This window comes from Mirounga leonina, unplaced genomic scaffold, assembly GCF_011800145.1.
Source record: "Mirounga leonina isolate KUSES-001 unplaced genomic scaffold, KU_Mleo_1.0 Mir_154, whole genome shotgun sequence".
NCBI classification, from domain to species: Eukaryota; Metazoa; Chordata; class Mammalia; order Carnivora; family Phocidae; genus Mirounga; species Mirounga leonina.
The window spans coordinates 11,973,866-11,999,765 of record NW_023270389.1 but is presented as its reverse complement, the minus strand read 5'-3'; the positions used below and the strand labels follow the sequence as shown (position 1 = coordinate 11,999,765).

The following is a 25,900-nucleotide window of genomic DNA, read 5'->3' as shown; positions in this document are numbered from 1 at the left end:
GAAACAGTATGCCAGTCCCGGGAAAAATTATAAATAGAATTGCTGTCTGATCCAGTAATTCTACTTCCTAGTATATATCCAAAAGAATTGAATGCAGGGTCTCAAGGAGATATTTGCACCCCTATGTTCATAGCAGCACTATTCCCAATAGCCAAGCAGGGGAAGCAACCCAAGTGTCCATTGACAGATGGAAGGATAAGCAAAACGTGGTATGTGTGTGTATGTGTATACATATACATGTGTACATACAATGGAATATTATTCCTTAAAAAGGAAGGGAATTCTGACACATGCTACTACAGGACACTATGCGACATGAAATAAGCAGGCACAAGAAGACGAATATTCTATGATTCCACTTACTGAACTATTTATCTAAAGTAGTCAAATTCATAGAAGCAGAAAGTTAGAATGGTAGTTGCAGGGGGCTGAGGGGAAGGGGACATTGTTTAATGAGTATAGCTTCGATTTGGCAAGATGAAAAAGTTCTGCTAATTGGTTACCCAAAAATGCAAATATACTTAATACTTAAGCATACACTTAAAAATGGTTAGGATGATAAATTTTGTCATTCCATCACAATTACAGATTTTTTTTTTTTTCATTATTAAGAATTGCAAGACAAGGGCGTCTGGGTGGCCAAGTTGGCTAAGACTCTGACTCTTGATTTTGGCTCAGGTCATGATCTCAGGATTGTGAGACGGAGCCCCACATCGGGCTCTGCGCTCAGCATGGAGTCGGCTTCTCCCTCTCCCTCTGTTCTTCTCCCTGCTCTCAAATAAATAAAATCTTATTAAAAAAAAAAAAAAAGAATTTCAAGATCACAACCGTGGAGCATTCAACCAAACACAGGGCCCTGGGTGCTTCTACAGGCGCATACCCACCCATGAGTGTATCCAAACATGTTTTGTGGTTAGAGTCAATAGCATTTGCTGGGCAATTGGAGGTGAGGTATGAAGGGAACAGTCAAGGTGACATTAGAGATTGGGCCTGATGTTACAACTGAAATGAAGGTAAGACAAAGATGGCCGCTGTAGGGTCAGGGTGGGAGCAAGGGGTGGAAATGCCCTTGTTTGGCGTATCTGTTAGACAGCCAGGTTGAAATGCTAAGTAGGGTGTTGAGTTTGGAGTTCAGGGGAGATGGATAGGCTGGGAATATACGAACTTGAATGCTGACAAGCAGGAGGTCAGCAAGGAAACGAGAGAAAATTGGGAAGAGAAGAAAATACGAAGAGATGAGAGAGAAGGACCAGAGACACAGAAGGGAAAATAGGAGCGTGCTGTATTCTGAAGGCCAAGGAAGAACATGTTTCAAAGAGGAGGGGGAATCAGCCAGGCAAATGCCGAGAGCAAGCAAAAGGAGGAGTGCAAACGATGGCTCAGTTTACCGCTGTGGAGGCCCCTGGTGACCTTAGCAAGAGGGCAAATGACATGGGTTCAAGAGAACGGACAAGACAAATCAGAGCTGGCAAGTAGACAAAAGCTTTACTTTAAGGCTAAAGGGAGTGCTCGCTTCGGCAGCACATATACTAAGGCTAAAGGGATATGGAATCAAGAAAGGGTTATTTTTTAAAATATTTTATTTATTTGAGAGTGAGCACGAGGTGGGGCAGAGGGGTAGGGAGAAAGAATCTGAAACAGACTCCGCACTGGGCACGGGGCCCGATGTGGGGCTTGATCATGACCTGTGCCAAAACCGAGAGTCAACACTTAACCAACTGAGCCGCCCAGTGAGTGCCAAAATTTGGTTTTGGTAACATACCTAAAATATATTTTGAAATATCCCTATTACACGAGACTTAATTAATAAAACATTTTTGTTGCTATTTTTTAACATTTTTATATCATTTCAGTACTACTGACGTTCCAAACTCTTAAATCCTCCAGTAAAGTTGAACAAAGACACTGAGTCATGGAAATGTGTTTGTATCTGTAATTTTAAGCCTGGCGGTGTGGCAGAATGGGGTTGATTTAGTTTTCCAGCTATTATGATCGCGAGCACAGGATAGCTGTCAGCATGCTGCTGTTGGCAGGGATCACCTCACCGAGGCTACGCCTCCTCCTAACAATGCTCAGCCCGGGTCATTGCTCCACCACCCTGTCCACTCGACTGCTTGATTTTGCAGCTGAAATAGACAACATCAAGGAGATAAAGCCAAGAGGAGGAAGAATCATGTTTAGTCACTACCAAATGCTCTGGCACTTTGCACGGAGCAGGCACTCTGATTTATTAAATAAATGGCTAGCATTTTCTAGACACAGTGAAAGTGACAAGCAAAGGGCCAGAGATAGGTTTGAAAAGAACAGGGTAGTGGCAACTGTCTCCCCAGACTTCAGACGCTGACAAACCCTAAAACCCGGAGTTTTGTGACAGATGACTTAGTATTTATAGCCACAATCAGGCATAAAGTCGGGTGCTATGTGCAGACTCTCTAGCCAAGATGCCTTCTCTGCTCGCTCTGTGGAGTGGTCTGTGCTGAGCTCAAGCCTCACAGCCTCTGCAGCAGCAGGCCGGACGAGGTGCTGTTACTGATTCTAATAAAGGCTTCCTATGATTTACCTGCATAATTAAGAACTATTTTAAACAGTCACGGATGAACCTAGAAATGGCTAACAGGTAATACACACTAGTAGTCCCAGTGAGCAGAGCCGGCAGTAAATATCCCTTGACCTGTGTGTTTTCTTTTTGCAGCAACAAACACGAGGCTCACGATCACTTCCGTGACCGTCGGTCATATATCTAGTTAATGCCCGTCATCTGCATGTAAAATACTGATCATTTCTTAAAGGGTATCTTTTGGATTCTTTTGGATGCAGGTTTATGCACCCTCTTGAAAAGCAGCACCACTCTTAAGATGTTTGAAAAAGTTTTGGTATTTTAGCTGAACCTCAATTTAAGAAAGAAAGCAATTTTTCACAAGCAGATTTGGGGTGAAGGATTCCTTCCTTAACATAATTACTTACTGGAGAGTTCCTTTAAGTAGTGAATATCTTTAAAAATTAACAAGTCAGGAAACGACAGATGTTGGCGAGGATGCGGAGAAAGGGGAACCCTCCTACACTGTTGGTGGGAATGCAAGCTGGTGCAGCCATTCTGGAAAACAGTATGGAGGTTCCTCAAGACGTTAAAAATAGAGCTACCCTACGACCCAGCAATTGCACTACTGGGTATTTACCCCAAAGATACAGATGTAGTGAAAAGAAGGGGCACATGCACCCCAATGTTCATAGCAGCAATGTCCACAATAGCCAAACTGTGGAAGGAGCCGAGATGCCCTGCAACAGACAAATGGATAAAGAAGATGTGGAGCATACATACAACGGAATATTACTCAGCTATCAGAAAGGATGAATACCCACTATTTGCATCAATATGGATGGAACTGCAGGGGATTATGCCAAGTGAAATAAGTCAAGCAGAGAAAGACAATTACACGGTTTCACTCATATGTGGAACATAAGGAATAGCACAGAGGACATTAGGGGAAGGGAGGGAAAACTGAAGGGGGAGAAATCAGAAAGGGAGACAAACCATGAGAGACTATGGCCTCGGGGAAACAAACTGAGGGTTTCAGAGGGGAGAGGGGTGGGGGGATGGGGTAGCCAGGTGACGGGTATTAAGGAGGACACGTGTTGTAATGAGCACTGGGTGTTACACGCAACTAATGAATCACTGAACACTATATCGAAAACTAATGATGTACTGTATGGTGGCTAACAACATAATAAAAATAAAAATTAAAAAAAAAAGGAATTACATAACCTTAAAAAAAATAATAATGAATACCTTGAAAGCGGCAAACTTCAAGCTTTTCTGTAATTAGTTCTACTCATCTGAAACTTCGAAAAATAGCCCGGGGATTTGTCTTTGCACCAATGATTGCCACCTCCTCCAAAATGGCCAGGGGCTATGGGACAAAATGTGGTTATTAGTCTCTGATCTACTTTTCAACCTTTTGTCATGGACCCACTAAAAAAACCTTGTCCTTTAGAGCATTTATGCTTGCAGAAAAAAAAAAAAAAAATAGAAGCCAAAGTAAGTATTGTTAATTAAAGCTACAAATTAGGAGCAATTTGTAAGTTGACTCTGCCTGGTCATAACATTAGGTATTATTTATTTAGTATGTGTCAGGCATTGTTCTAAGTACTTTATAAGGGAGAGTAACTACAATATAGGTATTAGACTTCTTTCCATTTTACAACTGAATAGGCACTTTACACAGCTACTAAGGGTAGAAAGACAAGATAAAGCATTCTGAACTGCCACCGTTCAATAAGAAATTGGGTACAGAAATGTGGCTCATGTATTTATCTCTTTAAATTAGGTTTATGAATATATATACTCAAAACATCAGTCTTGATGGCATGTTGTATTTAATCTGCTTTGACAATTTCCTACCAATTTAACAGTTTTGCTGTGTTCTCACACACAGCATATACTTTCATGGTTTTGCATATGCTGTTCCCTCTGCCTGGAATGTCCTTCCTTTTCTATTTATTAAAATTCCACTTATCCTGCAAAGCATGACTCAAAATTCAAGTCCTTTTTGAAGCTTTGTCCCTTACTGGTATGTATTTATCACTACCAAGTGGAAAAGCATGTTAGGACACAGCCCCAAATAAAGAGATTTAGCCAGTAGACTAGATATGAGTAAAGGGCATTCCAGGCAAAGGGACAGAGAGATGGGAAATGGCTCATGGGAAATTTCGTAAGAAACCCCAAATGGTTAGGGTGCAAAGGACTTTGCTGGATTGGTTGAAGAGGAGACTGGACAGGTAGGCTGAGCCAGACTAGGCTAAAGTGTTCACATTTTCCCCTGCTAGCGATGGTGAGCCATGAAAAGATTTTATGGGGAAGATGAATATCTTAACACATTGTACATTAAGGAAAAAACCTCTATGGAAATGTGGGGACTGCCTGAGGTGAAACTCTGGAGGCCATGACAGTCAGAGGCAGTCAAAGCATCTGTGAAAGGGAAACCCGGGACACGTCAGCATAAGGGCAGGATGTCGGGATGTCGTGCTGGGAAATGAAGACAGCAGACCGTGCGCTGGAGGGCTGACTAGCATGGCTCTCGGGTTCTGGTTTACGTTACTGGTGGATTTAGCTCATGCTAATCCTTCAGGCAGGAAATACTGTAGGAAGAACATGTCTGGGAGTGGGCAGTGCAGTGGGGGCTTGGGGACAGAGGACCTGAAACTCTGACGGAAAGCTCGAGAGACCCGAGTATGCAGCTGGAATGGAGGTCTAGAGGTGAAAATGTTCGTGTTCTCTGAAACCAGGGGATCAGACAAGGAGAGCACCAAGTACGGAAGGAAGCGTGGCCTAGGGATGTTTAGGGAGCAGGCTGAGGAAGAACACCGGTGAAAGACCTGTTACTAAGAGAAAGAACCAGAGAGTGGGAGGGCAAGTCATAGGAGTAATTTTAGTGAAGAGAGAAATACTCTACAGCAGCAGAAATGAGCAGAGTGGTACGGTAAGACAAGACACTGAGAAGGTAGCTTTGGTCAGAAGGCAGGAGTATCTGAGGGAAATGGCGGTAGTGCGGGAACACAGGTGGGACGGGGGCAGAAAAATGCAAAAAAGAAAAGAAGTGGAAGTGAGGGGTGGTTGCTCGCTCCTTCAGAAATCATGACTTTTTTTTTTTTGAAGACCCCACAGTAACTAGTAGTAATGAGAGGGAGAGAGAAGCTCAAGGGAAAGTTGGGCTTGTTTTGGTTTTTTTGTCTATTTGTGGCTTTGTTTTGTTTTTTTAAACAGAAAGATTTAGGACAATTTTAGATTTGGCAGAGGCAGTTAAGGAAGGGAAGTACCTCAACATACAGGAAATGGGATAATTGCTCATTCGCGGTCTGAACTGTGAGGGACGCTCAGACCCAGAGCAGTTACCTAAGGGTCCAGTTCTCTCCAGCTCTCTGTAAGAATGGCCCGTAGCACATGCTTCAGGTATCTCAGAAACAAATGAATACATAAGACAGTATCAGTTCATGGTGTTTATTACTGGGGTTGTTTACAGAAAAGTCTTCTTACCCACTGTTAATTTAGACATAAGAATAAGGTGTTTGTGCCTCATGTAACCTCCTATTAGAACTTTTATTTTAAAAAATCATAAAACTGTCTATATCTGGGAAGATATTAATATCAATTTTTTAAAAAGTGAGGAGGATTGGAGATAGCAGTTTTGTTTTATCCCTTAGTAACTGCGGCCAAACAAGGTATAGTACTTGGCGGCGTTCCTGCCGCAGACGCATCTGGCTCCGGGCTGCAGCTCACAGAGGGGTTTGAAGGGGACGCAAAGGCTTTTAGCTCCCATGGATGGAGCTCCGGGCTCAAGATCTTGATCCCTGCAGTTAAAAACAAGTAAGAATTCCATTTACTTATGCTGTATATTCCCATTCTTTGTTACTGTCACAGTTCTGTTAACCGTATTTACCTAGCAGTGGTCTTTTTGATCCAGTCTTCGCAGTCAATTTCCCCACAGAATGGAATCTGAGCAATCTAACAGAAAAGGAAAAACAGTATTTATAACTCCTGTTCTGTCAAAGGAACACCTGAATGGCCTATTAAACTGACAAGCAAAAAGGACAGGTCTCCCAGCCTTTTTCAGGCCCTGGTACCTTTGCAAATCTGCAAGGAACACTGTTCAGAAGTGCAAGAGATGAGAAAATGTTTTCCCCTTCGATCCGAAACCCACATACATAAAACATCTTTGTAGTACACGTCAATGTCCAAATAAACTAGGTACGCCACAGTGCCGGTAGAGAAAGGAAGGATGAGTAGCCCTGAGTCCAGACTCCGGCTGTACCTCCCTCATTTCAGATCCGACTACCACCTGCTCTGCCTAGGTAAACGGTTATGAGAAGGACAGAGAGGAGATGACAAATAGTAAGCTGATTTTTACGCTGTTGTCAACAATAACCATTAACAATCAGGTCAACCTCACTTTATGCCACACTGTTATAGATAAGTGAATCATTTTAAAGTCCACAAGGTATTTGAAAGTAAAAAATCATTTTGTATTAGAAAAAACAACTTCTCAAATTTTCTTTCATAGACCATATACAATAATGGGCAAAATCAAGATAGTTGGGATTTTACCCTAATTTTGAAATTCACTGCCTGTTTTGAAAATCCCTAGCTCTGAGTTTTCTTTTGTAAAATGTGTGTTGGACTAGACAAGAATTAAGATTTCTTTCAGTTGTAAATCCTAAACTTTCATATCATGTCTACTTCAAAATGAGGTTTCTATGCAATAACAATTATGTAACATTCCTACCGAAAATTCCTGGAGATCAAGGTTAGCAATGGGGAGATCAAAGGTGTGGACAATCCCCCCCACACATTAGAAATGCTAGTTTAAGAACAGCTAAGAAGCTATCCAGCTTCCTCATCAATTTCTGATCAACCACTTCCAGCCACACATTCCATACTCCAACTGAGAGCCTCCTGCAAACCCTAAGGCACTCAGAATTTGGTTAAATATACTTCAAAAGGCTTCTTTAAGAAGTAAAGTACAAGTACTTTGACATCAGGAAATTACAAAAACAACAAGTAATTGATCAGGTGAACATTCTTCTAAGGTGAGGAAGTGTTAGTTATCTGTCTCTTACGTTCATTCAGTAAAATGTGTTAGCCAAATTCCCAACACTGATCGATTGTTATTTTGATAATCTGCCTTAAAACCATAAAGAAGTGATAAACTACTAGGAAAATCCTGGAGGGTAGGAGTGAGTGGATGAGAGAAGGTGGAAGGGATGGTAGTAATAAGTATCTTGAAAAATTTTAATAGAAATGTGCAAGAAAACTGAAGCAAAAATAAACGTAAAGATACAAGAGCCAAAATAACCCAAAGTTACCCCTCTGTATTGAAACTTGGTAAATCATTAGCCTTTGTACAAACAGAAAGCATGGAAAGAATGTACATTCATAAAAGTATTATTTAAAATTCATTATAAAAGACAGAATGGGAGGAAAACTTTAACCACGGTCACTGTGAAATGATAAAAATATTAAGACTTAATTACAAAGAATGTCTTCGGGTAACAGATTTAAATTTGGTTTCTTAGAAATTTTTACTTTTATTTTTAACCCACACACAGCTATATTTTTGTAACTTTAACAAATTTTACAGTAAATGGCCTTATTTTCTTTTTCCCTAAGAAAAAAATTACTGAGCCTTGAGAAAGTATTTCTAAAACAATAATTTTTTTTTTTTTAATTTTTAAAGATTTTTATTTGAGAGAGACAGAGCACGAGCAGGGGCAGGGGCAGAGGGACAAGCAGACTGCCCGCTGAGCAGGGAGCCCGATGTGGGGCTCGATCCCAGGATCCTGAGATCATGACCTGAGCCAAAGGCAGATAGATGCTTAACTGATTGAGCCACCCAGGCGTCCCTAAAATAATAAATTTTTGAAACTTAAAATAATGATATAGCATGAAAAAATTCAACTGAAGTTATTTAGATTCATAAATGACAATTTTGTAAAAACCCATGTTTTAATTCTTTGTAGCTTCAAAGTAAAGTGTAGGTGATAAGATCTGGAATTCCTATTTATGCATGTAATTCATTAATATGAAAGGATAACACACAGTTTTAGGCTGTTTATTCAACCACAGAAAGATCTTTAACTTTTATTTTTTATTATCTCTATATCTATGCTACAAAAAGATACAATTTTTTGCAATGTATAGTATCTTGAAATCTGTAGCAGAAAATGTTAATGATGAGAAATATCAATACTCAATCATAGTGTCAACAGGTTAGTAATATATGTCAATGGTAAAAAAAAAATTATATATAAATAACATTTATTTTTCATTTAATTAAGATCATCCCCTTGGAAAAATTTACTCAAGTTTTATGAATCAGATAGGTTTTTTTTTTTCATTTTACCAACAAAGAAGAGTAGAAAATCAAACTTTCACCTACATTAAAGTTCCAAAGATCCCTTTCTCCTTCTCCCCACCTAGTAAATACTGTTTTATTTACAACAGCCTCAAAGGTTGCTTGATGCTCAGTCAACTCATCGAAGCTGCACAACATGGGGTGAGATGGGGGTGGAACTGACTCCCGAATACAAAAAACAAAGTCTCCTCTAATCTCCCATGTGCTCCTTGGACATACAGCTAATATACTACTTGGTGCTTTAGAATAGATGTTGAAATCTCTGATCTAATATCAGAATAAAAGATATGACTCTAAGACCTGCTGAGATTCATTTCTTTGAAAACAACGGATTAACTGATACTCTACTGATTTATTAACTCTTATGTAAATATCTTTACCAGACTGTACTGCAACAGTGACTACTATAATACTTCTATAATAAATGAAATTTTAAAATTCAGTAATAGAACAAAAATAAAATAATCCTAGATAAATTACAGTGAAAGAAAAAAAACCACTGCATCGGATAGATGGCTATCCATTTCATTAGACTTCTATTGGAAGTACATAGTCTGAGTCAAGTGACAAATTATGGAAACCAGTAAGATGGAAGATCACAAAGGTAATAAACCAAGAATAAAAAGCTAAATACTGAAGAATTATGGATCTGAAGGGGATTTTAAGATTATCTACCTTATACTCCCATTTTACAGATTAGTAAACTGAGAGCCAAAGAGATTAACACTGTTCCAGCTCATGCAATAAGAGACATATTGAGAGGTTATGACCCTAACCAATTAAAATTTTGCCTTATACTCTCAGCATGAATTAAAAACAAACAGGGGTGCCTCTAGGCTCAGTCAGTGGAGCATGCAACTCTTGATCTTGGGGCTGAGTTTGAGCCCCATGCTGGGTGTAGAGGTTACTTAAAAATAAAAAAATTAAAACAAGCAAACAAAAAGATACAGAGGAAAGTGCATTAAAATGAGTCAGGAGAGAGATCTAAATTCTAGGACCAAGTTTGCCTCTGTAGAGGTCAGGGTAATTCATTTAGACTCTGGCCCATGGTTTCCTCGTTTATAACCTGAGAACACAGGACTGGTTGTATAATCAAGCAGGAATACTAGAATACTAAAGTTCGTAAGTGATTCATTCCAGTAATTAGTAATTTTGCAAATCAGGACCTCTTCACTATGAAAATTGAAAGTTTCAGCTAGGAACATCTGCATACTCAGAACACATAAAACTGATAAAAATCTTAAAGAACCACCAAAGTACCTAATTAGAAAGACCTGGGTCTTTTATTTATTTATTAAGATTTTTATTTATTTATTTGACAGAGAGAGACAGCAAGAGAGGGAACACAAGCAGGGGGATTGGGAGAGGGAGAAGCAGGCTTCCTGCTGAGCCGGGAGCCAGATATGGGGCTCAATGCGGGGCTCGATCCCAGGACCCTGGGATCATGACCTGAGCCGAAGGCAGACGCTTAACGACTGAGCCACCCAGGCGCCCATACCTGGGTCTTTTAAAGGAGCCTGAAGTACCCACTCATTCTAAAAAACAGGCTTAAACATGAGCAGTACTTTCCCCCTTATTATTCAGAAAAGTTCAATCAATTAAGATCAGGGAAAAACACACACAAACACACACACACACGGTCAGAGAACTGAAATTTCTGAAATGGACCTTTTAACCTTATTTTAGGAATATGCACATTACATTACAACAATGCTTACTTCAAGAACCTAATTAAAGCTGAACAACAAAATGAAAAATTTCAGTAATTAAAACATTAGGGGTCGTAAAGAATGAATGTTGTTTAGCCAGCATTTCAAGCATGAGGAAAAGCTTTTACATAATCAGTTCACAGTGTTATCCAAAAATGATATAATGCCGTAATGCTTTAGGAAAGCCAAAGGAAAAGAGAGGACAGAATGTGGAGTAATATATAACCCTGGCGTGTGACTGGCCCTGAAAAAGGGATTAATATCATGCATAAATTCAGTGAGTCTTAAAATACCATAGCTGAAATATTTTTATATTCAAAACTTTTCAGAAGTCTCTTACCTTCCCAGAATCTAGCATCTTCTGAAAGTCTTCCATTGTATTAGCCACAACCATATGAGTCTTAAGGTCTTCAGAAGCCCTACCAAAATATAATTGCAAAAGGATACATATTTTTTCTTACCAATACAACCAAGTTTTTTTTTAAAAAAATAAGCATAATTTAACAAAAGAGGAATAACCTGAAGTGAGAACATCTCAATTTGAATCTCAACTTTGTTGCTAGCAGTAAATCTCAGTTAACTCATCACTGCATTACTATTAACACTAGATGAAAGGAGAATTTGCCAAGCACACAACAGGCAATAATTACTTTTGTTATTGCCATTAAATCTCTCCTGACCAACATTCTATCCCTGGCTATACCACTTACCATCTATGAGAATCTGCGTTATTTTTAAAACCTCTTTGGTCTTAGTTTTCCTTTCTACAAAATTGGAAAAAAACTCAAGTAAGTCTAACTATTGTATGGGATTGTGAGAATCAAACACAAAGGCATGAAAATGTTTTAAAAAAGGAAAAACCATAAATACACATTATTCAAGCTATTTTCATATACTATATAATTATTTTGTAAGAACTTCAGGTTTTAGAAATGGAAATAAGTATTATTCTCTTTTACATTCAGTCAAACATTACATGAGGATGATTCATGGGTGGTGACCAAGAAAGAGAAGGCATATTTTTATTTTCTGAATCTCAGGACTAAGACCATGTGAATTCTACGCCAGTAACTGCTAGCTCTCCACCAAATCCCCTCCTTCTGACTTTTTTTTTTAAGATTTTATTTATTTATTTGACAGAGACCGAGACAACGAGAGAGAGGGAACACAAGCAGGGGGAGTGGAAGAGGGAGAAGCAGGCTTCCCACGGAGCAGGGAGCCCGATGAGGGGCTTGATCCCAGGATCCCAGGATCATGACCTGAGCTGAAGGCAGACGCTTAACGACTGAGGCACCCAGGTGCCCCCTTCTGACTTTTCCATAGTAGGACAGACCCATTTGAATAAGTTATAGCCAATGAGATCCAGAAAAAATATATAAGGCTTAAGCCGTAGGGTGGGGCAAAAATGCACCTTTATGAAACCTACATTAACAAATTTGCTGAATAAAAATGTCAAAGATAAAACTGCTTTTTAGCCATGAAAGCAGTGGCTTTCCAATCAGGAGTATGCATCTGAATCACACACAGAACATTTTTATGCTACAGATAACCAGAACCGATCTTAAAACCAATGATCAGAAAATCCAGGTGTGAGGCTCAGGTATGTTTCTGTTCCCAAACCTCCCAGGTGACTCTGAAGAGAAACCCCTAGAAAAGAACCAGTGTACTAAAAGCACTAAATGGAAGCAGTAAGGACAGGCAGCTTTCTCATCTTTTACCTCTTGACAATATGACCTGTTCTCAGTTCAGATGGACTTCAAATGCACTATTCATTATTAGGCTAAGTAAATCCTTGAAGTCAAGTGACTCATTATCATTCTCATTTTAGGGCAAGCAAGCCAAAAGAAGTGAAATCACTTGCCCAAAAACACGTAAGCACCAATGCCAAGGCTAAAATTAGTTCATTCCTTAAATGCATGATTTGAGGCCTAATATGAGTTAGGCACAAAGTATTAGAAGACATATGAATAAATAAGATGCAGGCACTACCTTCCCCCAAACTAAGCCCCTATCCCAAGTGGCAGTGGGCCTTCCTCTTTGTCTCAGGTGGGTAGGAAAGAAAATAAAGTGCCACATATATGCACCGATCTTCTAGTGCCTCTGCTCTGAGACCTCTGATTCTAGAAGAACCCTCTCCACAGGCCAGTGTAGCCCTGAAGCTTCCTTTCACCCCAGATCTCCAATCCCAGTCAAAAGGTTCTTTGCCTTGGCTACACGTCATAATCACATGGGGAGCTTTTAATACTACAGCTGCCACATTCACTCTAGACCAGCTAAATTAACATCTCTGCGGAGGGGGTCTAGGCACTGCTATTTTTTTTTAAAGCTTCCTAGGTGCTACTAACGTGTATCCAGCAGGTGAGAATCAATGCCTTAATCCCTCAAATTTACATGTTATAAAAGCCTGGATTTAAAGTCAAACTGAATTAGTCCATGGGACAGACAGGCCAGCACGGCAAACCTAGTAGGAGGCAGAAAAACCCTTGGAAAAATCATCATGATACAGGGCAAAAACACAAAAAGAGAGAGACAAATTAAGAACTATGGGAGCGCAGAGGGAAAGATGATTTTCAGCTGGGGTACTCAAAAAATTCCTCAGTACAGCTCTCAAAAGCTGAATAGGGTTTCAAGATCAGAGGCAAAAGCAATCCTAAGGAACTAACCTTGTAAAAAGGTTCACATGGATGTCTTCCAAAAGAGCATGAAGTTTAGTCTCAGCCTCATTATCAGCAACTGTCAGCTTTTCTCCAGTATCTCGTCTGACAGCTACAAACTGGCAGCTCTTCATATCACGTGGCCCAACTTCAAGTCTGATGGGAACTCCCTAGAAAACAAAGAAGGCAGTTAAAATGATGCATGCCTGTCTCCACTTCATGGCTTTATCCACTACAAATCATAAAAACCCAAAAAATCAAAGGCATAAGCAAACAATAAAAACAGCAGGCAATATTCCTGAGATACTACAGAAATCTATTCCAATAAGAACGTATAAACCTAAGAAAAAAATGTACTGCCCAAGTAGTTTTGAGCTAAGAGTTGTGTTTAATGGAGAAACATGAAGGCAGTGCTATCTAGATCAATATTCCTACCTCTCCTCCCATAAGACACGCACAGAAAGTTGCATTTGTAGGGGCACACAAGGTGGTAAACAGAGAGGTCTTCTTGAAATTAAGGCCGCCCCAAGTCACTCATCAGTACACCCTGGCACATCTGTGACTCATTCTCGGCACAACAGTGTGGTTAAGTCTTAGCTCTGGATACTCTAGTGTGCAGAGTGAAGGGCTTGTTAAAGCACAGATTGTTGGGCTCTACCCCCTGAATCTCTTATTACAGTAAGTCCAGGAATGGGGCCTAAAGATTCATATTTCTAACAAGTTCTCAAGTGATGCTGGGACTGCACTCTGGGGAACCACTCCCCTATTCTGTTTGGATTTTACAAAGGAGCTTAAGGACTATATCCAAATTTAAGCCTGTGAATGTTCAACCCTTATGGATGCTCCAGGAGGGGAATTAAGGCCCAGAGAGACCTTATTTTTAGGATCTAGAACCTTACCTAACAAACAGTAGATTTTTTTAAACTTTTGTTTTTTTGAGCAAATGATCCTCTAAAACTAATTTGGGGTTTTCAAATTTAAGTTAGGAGCCTCTACAATATACAGTTTAGCTGATGGCAGGCCCCCAAATAAAAATCAAAGGAAAATTTTTAACTGTTATTCTAAAAAAAGATTTATCTTTAGAGAAGACTTATCTTCTAAAATAATGAATACCAGAGAACAAATTACTGTACACTAAATATTACATCATTATTTTCTTTTCCTTTATTCACCTAATGTATGCATGTGTAACAGTGTTAATGCAATGAGATTTACAAAAGGACTAAGAAGAAACAGATCCTGTCCTCAAGGAGCTTCACGTTTTGCCAGGTAAATACAAATAATCAGTACAGAAAATCAGAAGTGGGAGACTATCCTCACAGCTGGAAGAGAGAGAAGGAAAGTTACTAGAGAAGGCAAAAATTAATGAGTAATTTCATCAAAACTGAAGAACATTCTATAAAATAACTGACCTATACCTACAAAAATGCCCGTGTCATGAACAACAAAGAAAGGCTAAGGAACTACTCCTGAGTAAAGGAAAACCAAAATGACATGACAACTAACAGCAACAGGACTGGGTCCTGTACTGGGCAAGGAGAGCTATGGCAGCTCAGAGCAGGGCATCAAAGCCCGAGTCGGGCGAGAGGGCATCTTGGTGTGAGAATAACCTGGCACAGAGTGACAGAGCCCATGTGGGATAAGGAGGACACTCACACAGGGGCGTGGGTGGCAATGGCCGGAAAGATCATCTGAGGCCAGATCACAGAGGGGGCATATATTCTGTTGCTCATTTTTTTCTAAGTAAAAAGTTATGAATTTACTCAAAGGATTTTTTGTTTGCTCGTTTTTCTTTTCAATAGCAATTCTCTTCAGTCATCCAACACAGTAAAAAGAAAAGTAGTTAATTCACTCATATTATTTTCCCCTTTCTACTTTCACAATACAGGAAGAGGTATAAAGAAGTTGTGGAGTCCCTGGGTTCTGGTCTGATAACTACACCATATACCCCAGTTACGAAACCGAGTCTCCCAATACATACACATCCCACCCCACCCCCGAGCTGCCTCGTTGTACAAAGTTAAACTACCAAATGAATATGAATCTAGATCTTCCAAAATACTTTTTCTTAGGAATTCTTGGACTAAATGGAGATAAAATGGCATTAAGAAGTGCCATGAGTACTTTTCACTAGAGACCCCTCCCACTATTCTTTAATATTGGGCATCAAGTTTAGAATTTAGGTGTTCTGTTTTCTTTCCTGACAATTGTGGACAAGGAAGTTGTATTGTAGCAGAGCCTACTCACACTCCGTATCTCCTTCACAGTATAGGCCCGTCAGGCTACTAAAAAGAAGAGTGACAGGGACAAAGTCAAGTCAGTCCTAGAGGGAGAGGTGAGATGGAAGAGGAGGATGACAGAAGGAGAAGTGACTATGGATGCTTTTTTCTCTCCTCTCACTCCAGCCAGTAGCAAAGAATATGTTTCTCCTTTCACATTTGGAACCTCAGGCAAGGGCACATGGGCTCAGACAAGCTGCTGCTGGAAACACACAACTGCTATTTCTAAGTAAGCAAAAAACACTGCAATTAAAGGGAAATTATGTGAGGAAACACTTATCTTTAAAGTCTTCATTAAAGGTAGGAGAGTAAGTAAAGGAAAAAGTGTATTATACAGAAGGGAAACAAAATTATAAAAGATTTACCTTAGGGGCCAATTAAAAGAAACAGAGGTATAAATACCAGCAACTTTGGGAACCCTGTATGTGTTCATACTGAATAATCCCAATTCTGTTGAGCTTCCATACTTGGAATCAGCTTGGAGCTGCAATATCACTACATCTTCTCATCTATTTCCTGTAATGTGAGTTTAGAAATTCTGCTAATCTAGTAAGATTCCCTTGGTAAAGCATATAAAAAAAAATAAATTCCAGAAGTTTGAAAAATGGAATTAAAAATAAAGATCATCTACTAATGACAATGTGCAATAAATGAAATTTATATTAAAAACATTAAATCGGGGGCGCCTGGGTGGCTTAGTCGTGAAGCGTCTGCCTTTGGCTCAGGTCATGATCCCGGGGTCCTGGGATCGAGCCCCACATCAGGCTCCCTGCTCGGCGGGAGGCCTGCTTCTCCCTCTCCCCCTGCTTGTGTTCCCTCTCTCGCTGTGTCTCTCGGTCAAATAAATAAATAAAATATTTTAAAAAACAAAAATATTAAATCAGAATTTAGCCTTTAATATACAAAATAAAAATCAACAAATGGGTGTGAAACAATGTGGTGTGGAAAATCAAATATGATATTACTTTCTGATGTTTTCCTGATCAGCTGTTAACCATGACATGTAGGTGGTAACCATGCACCAGTATTCTGATAGTCTTACTGTTTAAGTAGCTTACTTATTATGTGAATTCCTGGTATAAACATTTTGGTATAACAACCCTATGAGGTTTATTAATCATATACAAGGTCTTCAAGATCATTTTAATTCTAATATAATAAAAATAAGCTTCCACAAAAAAGATTTTAAATTTAGCAAATATATAAACTTTATCACTATTACAAAGATCTGGACTGTGTGAAAATTAAGTGCAATTCAAGTGAAGAAGAAAAAAATTCACAACTACCCACATAGAGAAAAGTAATGAGAAAGCCTTACATTTTACAGAAGCATATGTTAAGAAAATCTAAATCCAAATTGGGAGTACGGAAGTAAAAGATGCAAGTGAAGAATTTACCTTGAGCTCCCAGTGATTGAATTTCCAACCTGGAGAATAGTTCTCTCTCAAATCAACTCTAACTCGAATATTAACACTGAGTAACCGCCTTCGATAATCATTGCATTTTGCAATCAGAGCCTCTCTGTCTTCTTCAGAAAGCGCATTGGTAATGCCACAAGGAATAACCATCACCTAGAACCAGCACAATAGCACAAATTTATACAAGAAAACAGCATACAAAGTAATGTGGTCATGTTGGCTGCATGATACCCAGGAATCAAAACCTACTGGGGACTATAAATTTTAACACAGATCAACTTGTGTGATTTCTAATCTCTATGGAATGTCTACCAACCAGCTGCACATTACTTGTCTAGGCTAAATGCATTTTCATTTGACCTACTATATCTCATTAAACTTATTATGAATCATTTCAAAAAATGATTTCTAAAAAAGTTTTGTATAAAAGCAGCTAAAAATTAAAAGACAAAAAAACCCCAGAAATGATACACAAGGTTACACAATACTAAGGTCCAGACTGTATTTTATAGAAAGACTCATGAACAGAAACAGTTTCCTTACCTGAACAGAAGCTACACGGGGTGGTAATACTAAGCCCATGTTGTCTCCATGAACCATGGTCATAACACCAATAGTTCGAGTTGTCAGACCCCAGGAGTTTTGATAGGCAAATTGCTTCTCTCCTGGCATCTTGGGATCTTCAAAAATAATTTCAAACATTTTGGAAAAATTCTGCCCTAAATGATGTGATGTTGCTCCCTAAAACAGAGAAATAGAAGCGTTAATTTTAATAACTAATTATGCCTTTGAAAATGATTTCTGTAAGATCATACACCTTAAAATGACACCAAACATGTTCCTTGATTTTCTTTTTATATTAAGTTTTTAAAGCATAAATGATACAACAAAAAGACTAAGATTAGTCAAAAAAAAAAGTACAGAAACGTACTGCTGTGGGCAGCCGCTTTCATAGAAATAACTTCAACTACAAAGGTTAAAAAAGAATCCATGCTTTGGTAATTCAGGATACAAGCCTTCACTTAACTGACCTTAGAGATTTGGAAAAATGGGATAGATAAGCGTGAAATTATAACATGGTCTAGAAGGCACATGAAATATACTTATTTTTTTTGGAAAGAGTCTACTTCTCTGGTGACAGAAGTCTACTGGATGTGCCCACAGGCTGTGCATACAGTCCCCTATGAACCCTATGCAGCACTTCGCTGGTACCTGGATGGCTCTTCCACTAGCGGATATAAACACCTCTAAGGTAGTTGTATAATCTCCTCCTGCAAACTTCTCCTTTTCAGTCTTTCTGCCTTTTACAACAGGAATTGCCAGGAGTTCTTCGTATACCTGAGCATATAAGTCAAGTATCTGCAAGACCTGTAACAACATTTTAAATATGAAAGTTCAAATATATGGTATATTTATTTCTTACAGACCTATAAAACTATACTATTTAAAACTAACTGTGGTGGCAAAAGTACATCAAACAATGAAAACCTTTTCTTACAGAAAGGTTAAAGCAGCCAGTGTGTATTTATTAAGGAAGACATTCAACAAAGTAGTGGAAAAGAAGTTGAGTAACTTTTTAAAATGTTCATAAATTTAGAATATAAGAAAAAAATGTTTTTGAAGAATATAAATATATATATGCGTATATATATATACACGCATATATATATATATATATCTCTCTCTAGTAACCAGGGTGAAAATCTGAACAATAATTAATTTCACCCTGGGATTATAATTTCCATACATAATTTCCTCCATACATGGAAGTGCAAAAATATTTTCATCTGAAAATTTAAAACAGCACATTTTCTAATAAAATTTCATTTAAGCAGTTTCTTAAGTCTGTGTATATCTGTATTAACTTTTTTATTTTTCTTTTAATAGGTGGTACATAAATTTTGAGTAACAAAATAATTATACCAGGAAATTATCTTTTAAAGTTATTTTGAGATCAGATTAAATTTCAACTCAGAGTTATTTATTAAATGACTATTATCTAAGTAGATAACACTGCATTACTTATAGTTGGTGGGGGAAAAAGCACAGCCTGGAGAAAGAAATGGAACATAATTAATATGGAAGACGACTTTTTATACCTCTTCTGCTGCTTCTTCAAAGGTAGCAAATGCACTGTGCCCTTCCTGCCAAAGGAATTCACGAGTGCGTAGGAAAGGCTGAGGATGTTTGAATTCCCAACGCTGGAAGAGGCAAGAACACAATTTGATCATTATGGAGAGCTTTTCCATTTTTATTAACAATTTAATGTGGCAAGTAACCAGAAATCATAATTGTAATCCATAACTGTGATAAAAAATGCATGCCATTCTCCCAATCCTTTGAATATAAAAATAAGGGAAAAAAATGTGCTTTAAAAAAAAACTGAGTATAAAGAATAATGAAAGAACATAAGAAAGAGTATGTACCTACCACCACATTACACCACTGATTGAGTCGGATGGGCAGATCTCTGTGTGACTGCACCCATTTTGCATATGCAGGATACATTACTGAAAAGATACAGGAAAATACAGGTGGTTAGTCACTGAAGGTTTTATTTCTCTTTGAAGGCTAGTAAGAGTTACACCAGTAACACAGTGAATACAAATTAAAATGCTGTGTTTGTGTAAATGCCTTTCCAATGTTTGTAACAGTAAGTGAATGGTATTACTACATTATTTCTCTCTTTTTTTTTTTCCAAGATTTTATTTATTTGACAGAGAGAGAGAGAGCCAAGAGCAGGAACACAAGCAGGCGGAGTGGGAGAGAGAGAAGCAAGCTTCCTGCCGAGCAAGGAGCCTGATGCGGGGCTCGATCACAGGAGCCTGGGATCATGTCCCGAGCCCAAGGCAGACGCTTAACGATTGAGCCACCCAGGCACCCCCTACGTTATTTCATAAAGCGGATTAGTCAAGGAAATAAATTTACCTAAACCTGACCTTATTTTGTATTTTTCACATTGAAATTTACACTTCACATTTAATTTGACTGCTTTTCAGCTGTTTTATTTTCAGAAACACTAAGTGAAGCTCTTACAGCATATACCACGCATGCTCTCTGTGAAGTTCTTCGCACTTATGATGCTGGTCACTTCCCAAGTTCAATCCACAAAGTCAATTATCATAATCTTAGTATCAAAGATGTGGAATCTGAGCATAGAGAAGTTAAACAACTTGCTGAATCCAGCGCAGTTATCTATTAGAACTAGAATTCAAATTAGATCTATCCAATGCATCTATGCAGAGTATGAAAGCTCTTGCCATGAACTGTTAAGTGAAAGTGTCTGTCTTATCACAGCCTACTCATGACTATCTAGAATTACTAAAAACTCTGCCAACCAGAAAACAGCTGGTGTCATAATTTCAATAATGCATCCTTATAATACTATACAAGAGTATCACCAGAAGTATGAAGTAAAGGGCAAATAATCCTTCATTCTAAAGATGGATAATCACTTTGGAAAACACTGACAAGCCCAAAAACCTTTCAGAGACCTTTTTTATTACCTGCAAAATGGAGATGAGATTACAATTGCTCCCTCCACCTTTCTCACTCACTATTGTAAGAATACAATATATAAATGAAATCACTTAGTAACCTATAAAAACCCTATACAAATATAAATGTCATATTAAAATGACTAACAAAATTTTTAAGAAAATATGGCATAAAACATCAGTGTTGACAAACTTATAAAGTGTTTTTTCAAAAAAACAACATACTTTATTCTAATGATAAAGAGCTCTGCAATGTTTACCGCACTGAGAATAAAATTCTATGCAACTTCAGTATATATTCATTTTTATCAACATTCGTTTAACTGTGTACTGTCAAGGATCATAAATATCACAAAATCAACACTGAGGTGACTCTAGAAGCCATCTCTAGTGTTCCCATGAACGCTCTCCTACACCCCAAGGCCCATCCTCACCTGTTTCACTAGTGGGACGAACAGCAATTGGTTCTGCCAACTCTGTTTTGCCAGATCTTGTAACCCAAGCAACCTAGTAAGATAAAATAATTTTCCATACATTTTTTAAACAGCATTTCAGGCAAATCTCTATTTCAATTTTTGCTACAGAAATTAAGGCAAGTTAAAATAATTGCTGCTGTTCCTGGTAAGAAAAGTAGATACTTACTGTCCTTAAAAATATTTACAAAAAGTAGGAGCCAGTTAGTTAATGTAACAAACAGAATCATAACTTGCCCCTGAAGGTAGAAATACATATGTATCTTTTGTAATGGCTTTATATTTCTCTAAATTGGTCTTGCCATTTAAATTTCTGTTCAAGTGTGAACTGAAAATATACTTTTAAGTTTATGAGAGATAACTGCAAAAATAAATAAAGCAAGCTAACTTACCTCAGGAGCAAAGTCAGCAATATGAGTCTTCTCTTTCTCTAATGCACCTTGAGACACAAACATGGGGAAATAGCAGTTTTCAACACCAAGTTTCTTGATCTCAGCATCAAAAAAGTCCTTGATGGATTCCCAAATGGAATACGCCCAGGGACGAAGAATATAGCAGCCACTTACATCATAGTATTCAATCAGTTCTGACTTTGTGATGACCTTTTTAAAAGAAAAATAGTCTTTGAAGCCTAAATTAAACCAAAATTATAATACAAGTGCCAAGTGAATGATAACCAAGCTTCAAATCTGGAAGCTTCCACTGTTGGTACATCCCCTTAATGTGCATGTAAAATGGGCTTTTCTATAGTGAGAAACACCAAGCCTAAACTCTTAAGACTTGAATGCCAATCTTACTTCTGCTGTTTACTATCTCTGTGACTTTGGATTATCTCTTTACCGCACCATTTAAAAAAAAAAAAAATTGAGTAATGACTATCTCATACGGCTACTTCTCAATTCATTGCTTTATGTGAACATGCTTTGAAAACTGTGACAGGTTAAATGGCTATATTATATATTATTGACAACATCATACATTACCGTGTGTCTGGACTTTTAGAATCTAAATACAAAGTAGTATTTGAGAAATTTAAAACATGAAAACAAACGGAATGCATACTCACTTGAGAATACCAATCTGCAAGGTTTTCTTCTTTTTTTGCCTCAAGACCCAACCTGCAGATAGGAAAAATAAAATATGAATCCCTTCATTCATCAACTGCTTTTAGGCTTAATAGAAACAAACTTCTGAAGTTCGAAACAGAATAGGTGTTTCTTCAATATGAGTTATTTCCGTATTTATCGCTCTTGGATATTCATTCCCAAGATAATGTTTTTAACCTCTTAAAAGGTGGTAAGACACTGCCCACAAAGAACTAGGAAAGTCAAGCTAGCAAAAGCTATGATTTTAATGCAGACATCTTTTTTACAAAGTTTTTTATAAGGTAATGTATTTGTAATAAAGATAGAATTTATTCACATAGAATTCTCTCGCTAAAAAGAAGAATCTTTTGCCAAACTCAATCCAGAAAACATTATAATTAGCAAGACTGCTGTCCCACTGAGAGTAACACATAAAAAAGTAATGAAAACAATGGCTGTGTGTATATGTGTGCATACATAGGTAGATATAATCCTTACATAGTCTAAAATTTTTCTTTTAATTGCACTAAGTAAAAGCTGCAGAGACTAGCGCAAAATAAGTTAGATCTGCAACAAAAAACTATTCCAGACAATGATCCTTTTCTTGAAACCAATAGTTATTCAAGAACTGTGGTCTTATGATGCACACAGAAAAAAATCACCCATTAGTCCTGTTTTAGAGTTTACAAACAAGGGTTTATTGGCTTAAAATATTAATGTATTTATAGCTGACTTCTCCACTGTTTCACTTTGACATGGCTCAACAAGATGCCTACGTGAAACCTGGCCTTTTCACAAACAAAGGTAAAAGGTAAGAAGTTCTGTTCTCTCTTCTATTATTCTGTGACCTATAAATCTGATCACTCAGTCAATACGCAAGAAAAACAACTGTTATATTCTCTTGTTTAAGGAGACATTGCATGTATGATGTGAGAGTTAAGAGGCAGAATTTTAAAATCAGCTAAACAAATCTAAAACCTGGGGCACCTGGGTGGCTCAGTCGGTTAAGCGTCTGCCTTCAGCTCAGGTCATGATCCCAGGTCCTGGGATCGAGCCCCGCATCGGGCTCCCTGCTCAGCAGGAAACCTGCTTCTCCCTCTCCCACTCCCCCTGCTTGTGTTCCCTCTCTCACTGTGTCTCTCTCTGTCAAATAAATAAATAAAACCTTAAAAAAAAAAAAATCTAAAACCAAAAGTTCTCACACACACACAAAAAAAAGATCTCACAATAGTAGTTGCTAATGACAGGTTTTTCTTTTTATTAAGCCACTGAAGGAAGCTAGCACAAAGTTCACTCTAATTTTGCCATGGGGATTATGGACAGGGCATCACATGATTCATACGAACTGGAACATACTAAAACATCATCTATTCCACTGTTTTGTCTTTTAAACAGCTTTGTTTTATATTTATTCTAACCAAGCCTGAAATCCTAGAATGAAGTTGTCATTTAGTCACCATTAAAGATTTTCATCTGAAAAATTTGCTTAAGGTGTAAGACAATGAGTATTGTCAGGCTACCAACTGTGTTAAAAGGGAGGAAAATGGGAACATTTATATGTATTTGTTTTCACTTGTGTAGCCAAATGAAGATCTCTCAGTGGTTACAGAAGAAACTTGCTGTGGTTACCAATTCATGATGGTGGTAGGAGAAACTGGGAAGATGGGGTACAAGCATGGGAGTGAGACTTCAGCGAACTTTTTATATTCTGAGAGTCCTGAACCAAGCAAACGAATAGAAAATTAACAAAAGCTATCCCCTGGCACCATACCTCTAGCTTTCTCCAACTTCACATGATAGTCAAACTAACCAAAATCTGTTTTTATTTATTTATTTATTTACTTATTTATTTTTAAAGATTTTTTTTTTTTTTTTTTTTTAAATTCATGAGAGACAGAGCGAGAGAGAAAGGCAGAGGGAGAAGCAGGCTCCCAAGGAGCAGGGAGCCCGATGCGGGACTTGATCCCAGGACCCTGAGATCATGACCTGAGCCGAAGGCAGACGCTTAACCATCTGAGCCACCCAGGCACCCCAAAATCTGTTTTTTAAAAAAAAATAATTTCAGAGTTGAATTCCTTCACAACTGCTTCACTTGAAATGCAGCTTCCATGTTCTATTACCTGGTCTGTTTCTTAGGCCCTTGCCCTTCTCCTGCTCCACTGGATGACAGTCCACTTCCTTGGCTTTTAAAGGAGTCTTTCTTTTGGCCATCACTTTGCTTCTGAGGCTTATTCTGCTTCTCAGATTTGTTTTCTTTTTCTTTCTTTTTCTTATCTTTGTCCTCAGCCCCAGTGGCAGAGACAGGCTTATACTCTATTCCGGTCAGAGATTTGTACTGTGCTTTCAGCTGAAGGAGTTCTTGTACAGCTGTATCTACCTGATCCTTTAGTTTAACAAAAGAGGAAAAGAGAAGATAATATCTAATTCCAATCACCGTGTAAGCACTAATGATCAAAGCTTCCTAAGCAGATTTGAAAACATAAATGAAGGCAGAGGAGAATGCGTTAAGGGTGGAGAACATCAAATATACTAACAACTGAAAACAGAAACTGTGACAAACAGGGACAGACTTGTACAAAAGAGGGACTGAAAAACAGTACTAGAACTGCACTGTCTGAATGGGAGTCACCGGCCACGTGGCTATTTAAATTCAAGTAAATAAAATGAAAAACTCAGTTCCTCAGTCACAAGAGCCACATTTTAAGTCTTCAGTGGGACAGGTGACTAGTGACTGGGGTGGGACAGAACTGCCACAGAACACTTCCACCGTCACAGGACTTCCACCAGGAAGTAACATGTATTCCACCGCAAGTTAAGTTGGGAGCCATTACACTACATATGTTCAAAGCTTCATAATCATAAAGATGACAGCAACCAAGTTTCTATATTACTGGTTAAACTTTAAAACCTGTAATGACGTACTGTTTTCCATTCACAAATCTGTACCCAAAAAATCCTACCCCTATGAAGAGAATATAATTAGCACAGACTACACCAGAGCTCAAAATAACACTTGCCATTTGAGACTGACTCAGCTCCAGGAGAATGAGTAGAACAAAGAGCATGCACCAACGGCCTACAATAAGCCAGGCACTGCTGGGGTCTAGGGCCCTATTCTCCGGGATCTCATGGACTAGAGAAGCTGACAACAGGTAAAATACAGAGTGTTTAAGTACAGTGTCAGAGAAAGGCAGCGTCTTGTAAGAAATGTCCAGTCAAATATAGACGGGGAGAGAAGTATCAGTGAAGGCTTGTCTAATGCCCAAGACAAAGGTTGAGAACTGAAATACATGAGCAGAACTTGGATTTGATGGGCCAGAAAGTGTTCCAGGCAAAGAAAACAGCCTGTAATGTAAACAACAAAAATACAAACAAAATACCACACTAACCTTAGAGGCTTTTTCAGCTTTAAGTTTTCGAACTACTTCTCCTTGAGAAGCTACTTCGTCAAAAAGTACTTTGGCTTCTGGTGTTTCTGGACCACTAGCCTCAGAACTGTTGGTTGAGTCTGAACTTTGAGATAATGGAGGCTGACCAGGAATGTACTCTTTTCCAGTTTTTTCTTTATACTGAGCTTTCAGGGAGAGTAAGCATTCTACAGCTTCATTTACTTTAGCCTGAAATAAAAGACAAAAAACAATTATTTAAAACTTTCTGAAATTTCTGAAAATTTCAGTGATTACTAAAAATCATTAATTACCACCAAAGTATTCCTATAAATAATCATCATGGAGAAACCCAAGCAACAAAGGAGCTCAATTATAAAGTAACAGATCAAAGCTAAAAAAACAAAACTTAAAAATAAAAATATTATAATCCTATATGTAAATCATAAAAACAAACATAAACATACACATACAGTACCATAACTTCCATTTT

The 25,900-nt window shown here is 38.2% G+C and overlaps 1 protein-coding gene across 1 annotated transcript in view; it reads right to left on the bottom strand.

Moving 5' to 3' along the window:
- Window positions 1-5,981: 5,981 nt before the first annotated feature.
- The window catches only part of EPRS1 (glutamyl-prolyl-tRNA synthetase 1), a 67,385-nt gene continuing 47,466 nt past the window's right edge, over window positions 5,982-25,900 (bottom strand). Inside the window, exons 19-32 of the mRNA XM_035010106.1 lie at window positions 25,411-25,638; window positions 24,142-24,404; window positions 22,003-22,054; window positions 21,329-21,538; window positions 20,898-20,970; window positions 19,397-19,476; window positions 19,066-19,167; window positions 18,179-18,334; window positions 17,510-17,707; window positions 16,946-17,119; window positions 13,279-13,439; window positions 10,956-11,034; window positions 6,435-6,499; window positions 5,982-6,345 (exon numbers count right to left, since the gene is read on the bottom strand). Coding sequence (XP_034865997.1) covers window positions 6,195-6,345; window positions 6,435-6,499; window positions 10,956-11,034; window positions 13,279-13,439; window positions 16,946-17,119; window positions 17,510-17,707; window positions 18,179-18,334; window positions 19,066-19,167; window positions 19,397-19,476; window positions 20,898-20,970; window positions 21,329-21,538; window positions 22,003-22,054; window positions 24,142-24,404; window positions 25,411-25,638 — 1,992 coding nt within the window. The 3' untranslated portion in view covers window positions 5,982-6,194. The remainder of the gene's footprint in view (window positions 6,346-6,434; window positions 6,500-10,955; window positions 11,035-13,278; window positions 13,440-16,945; window positions 17,120-17,509; window positions 17,708-18,178; window positions 18,335-19,065; window positions 19,168-19,396; window positions 19,477-20,897; window positions 20,971-21,328; window positions 21,539-22,002; window positions 22,055-24,141; window positions 24,405-25,410; window positions 25,639-25,900) is intronic.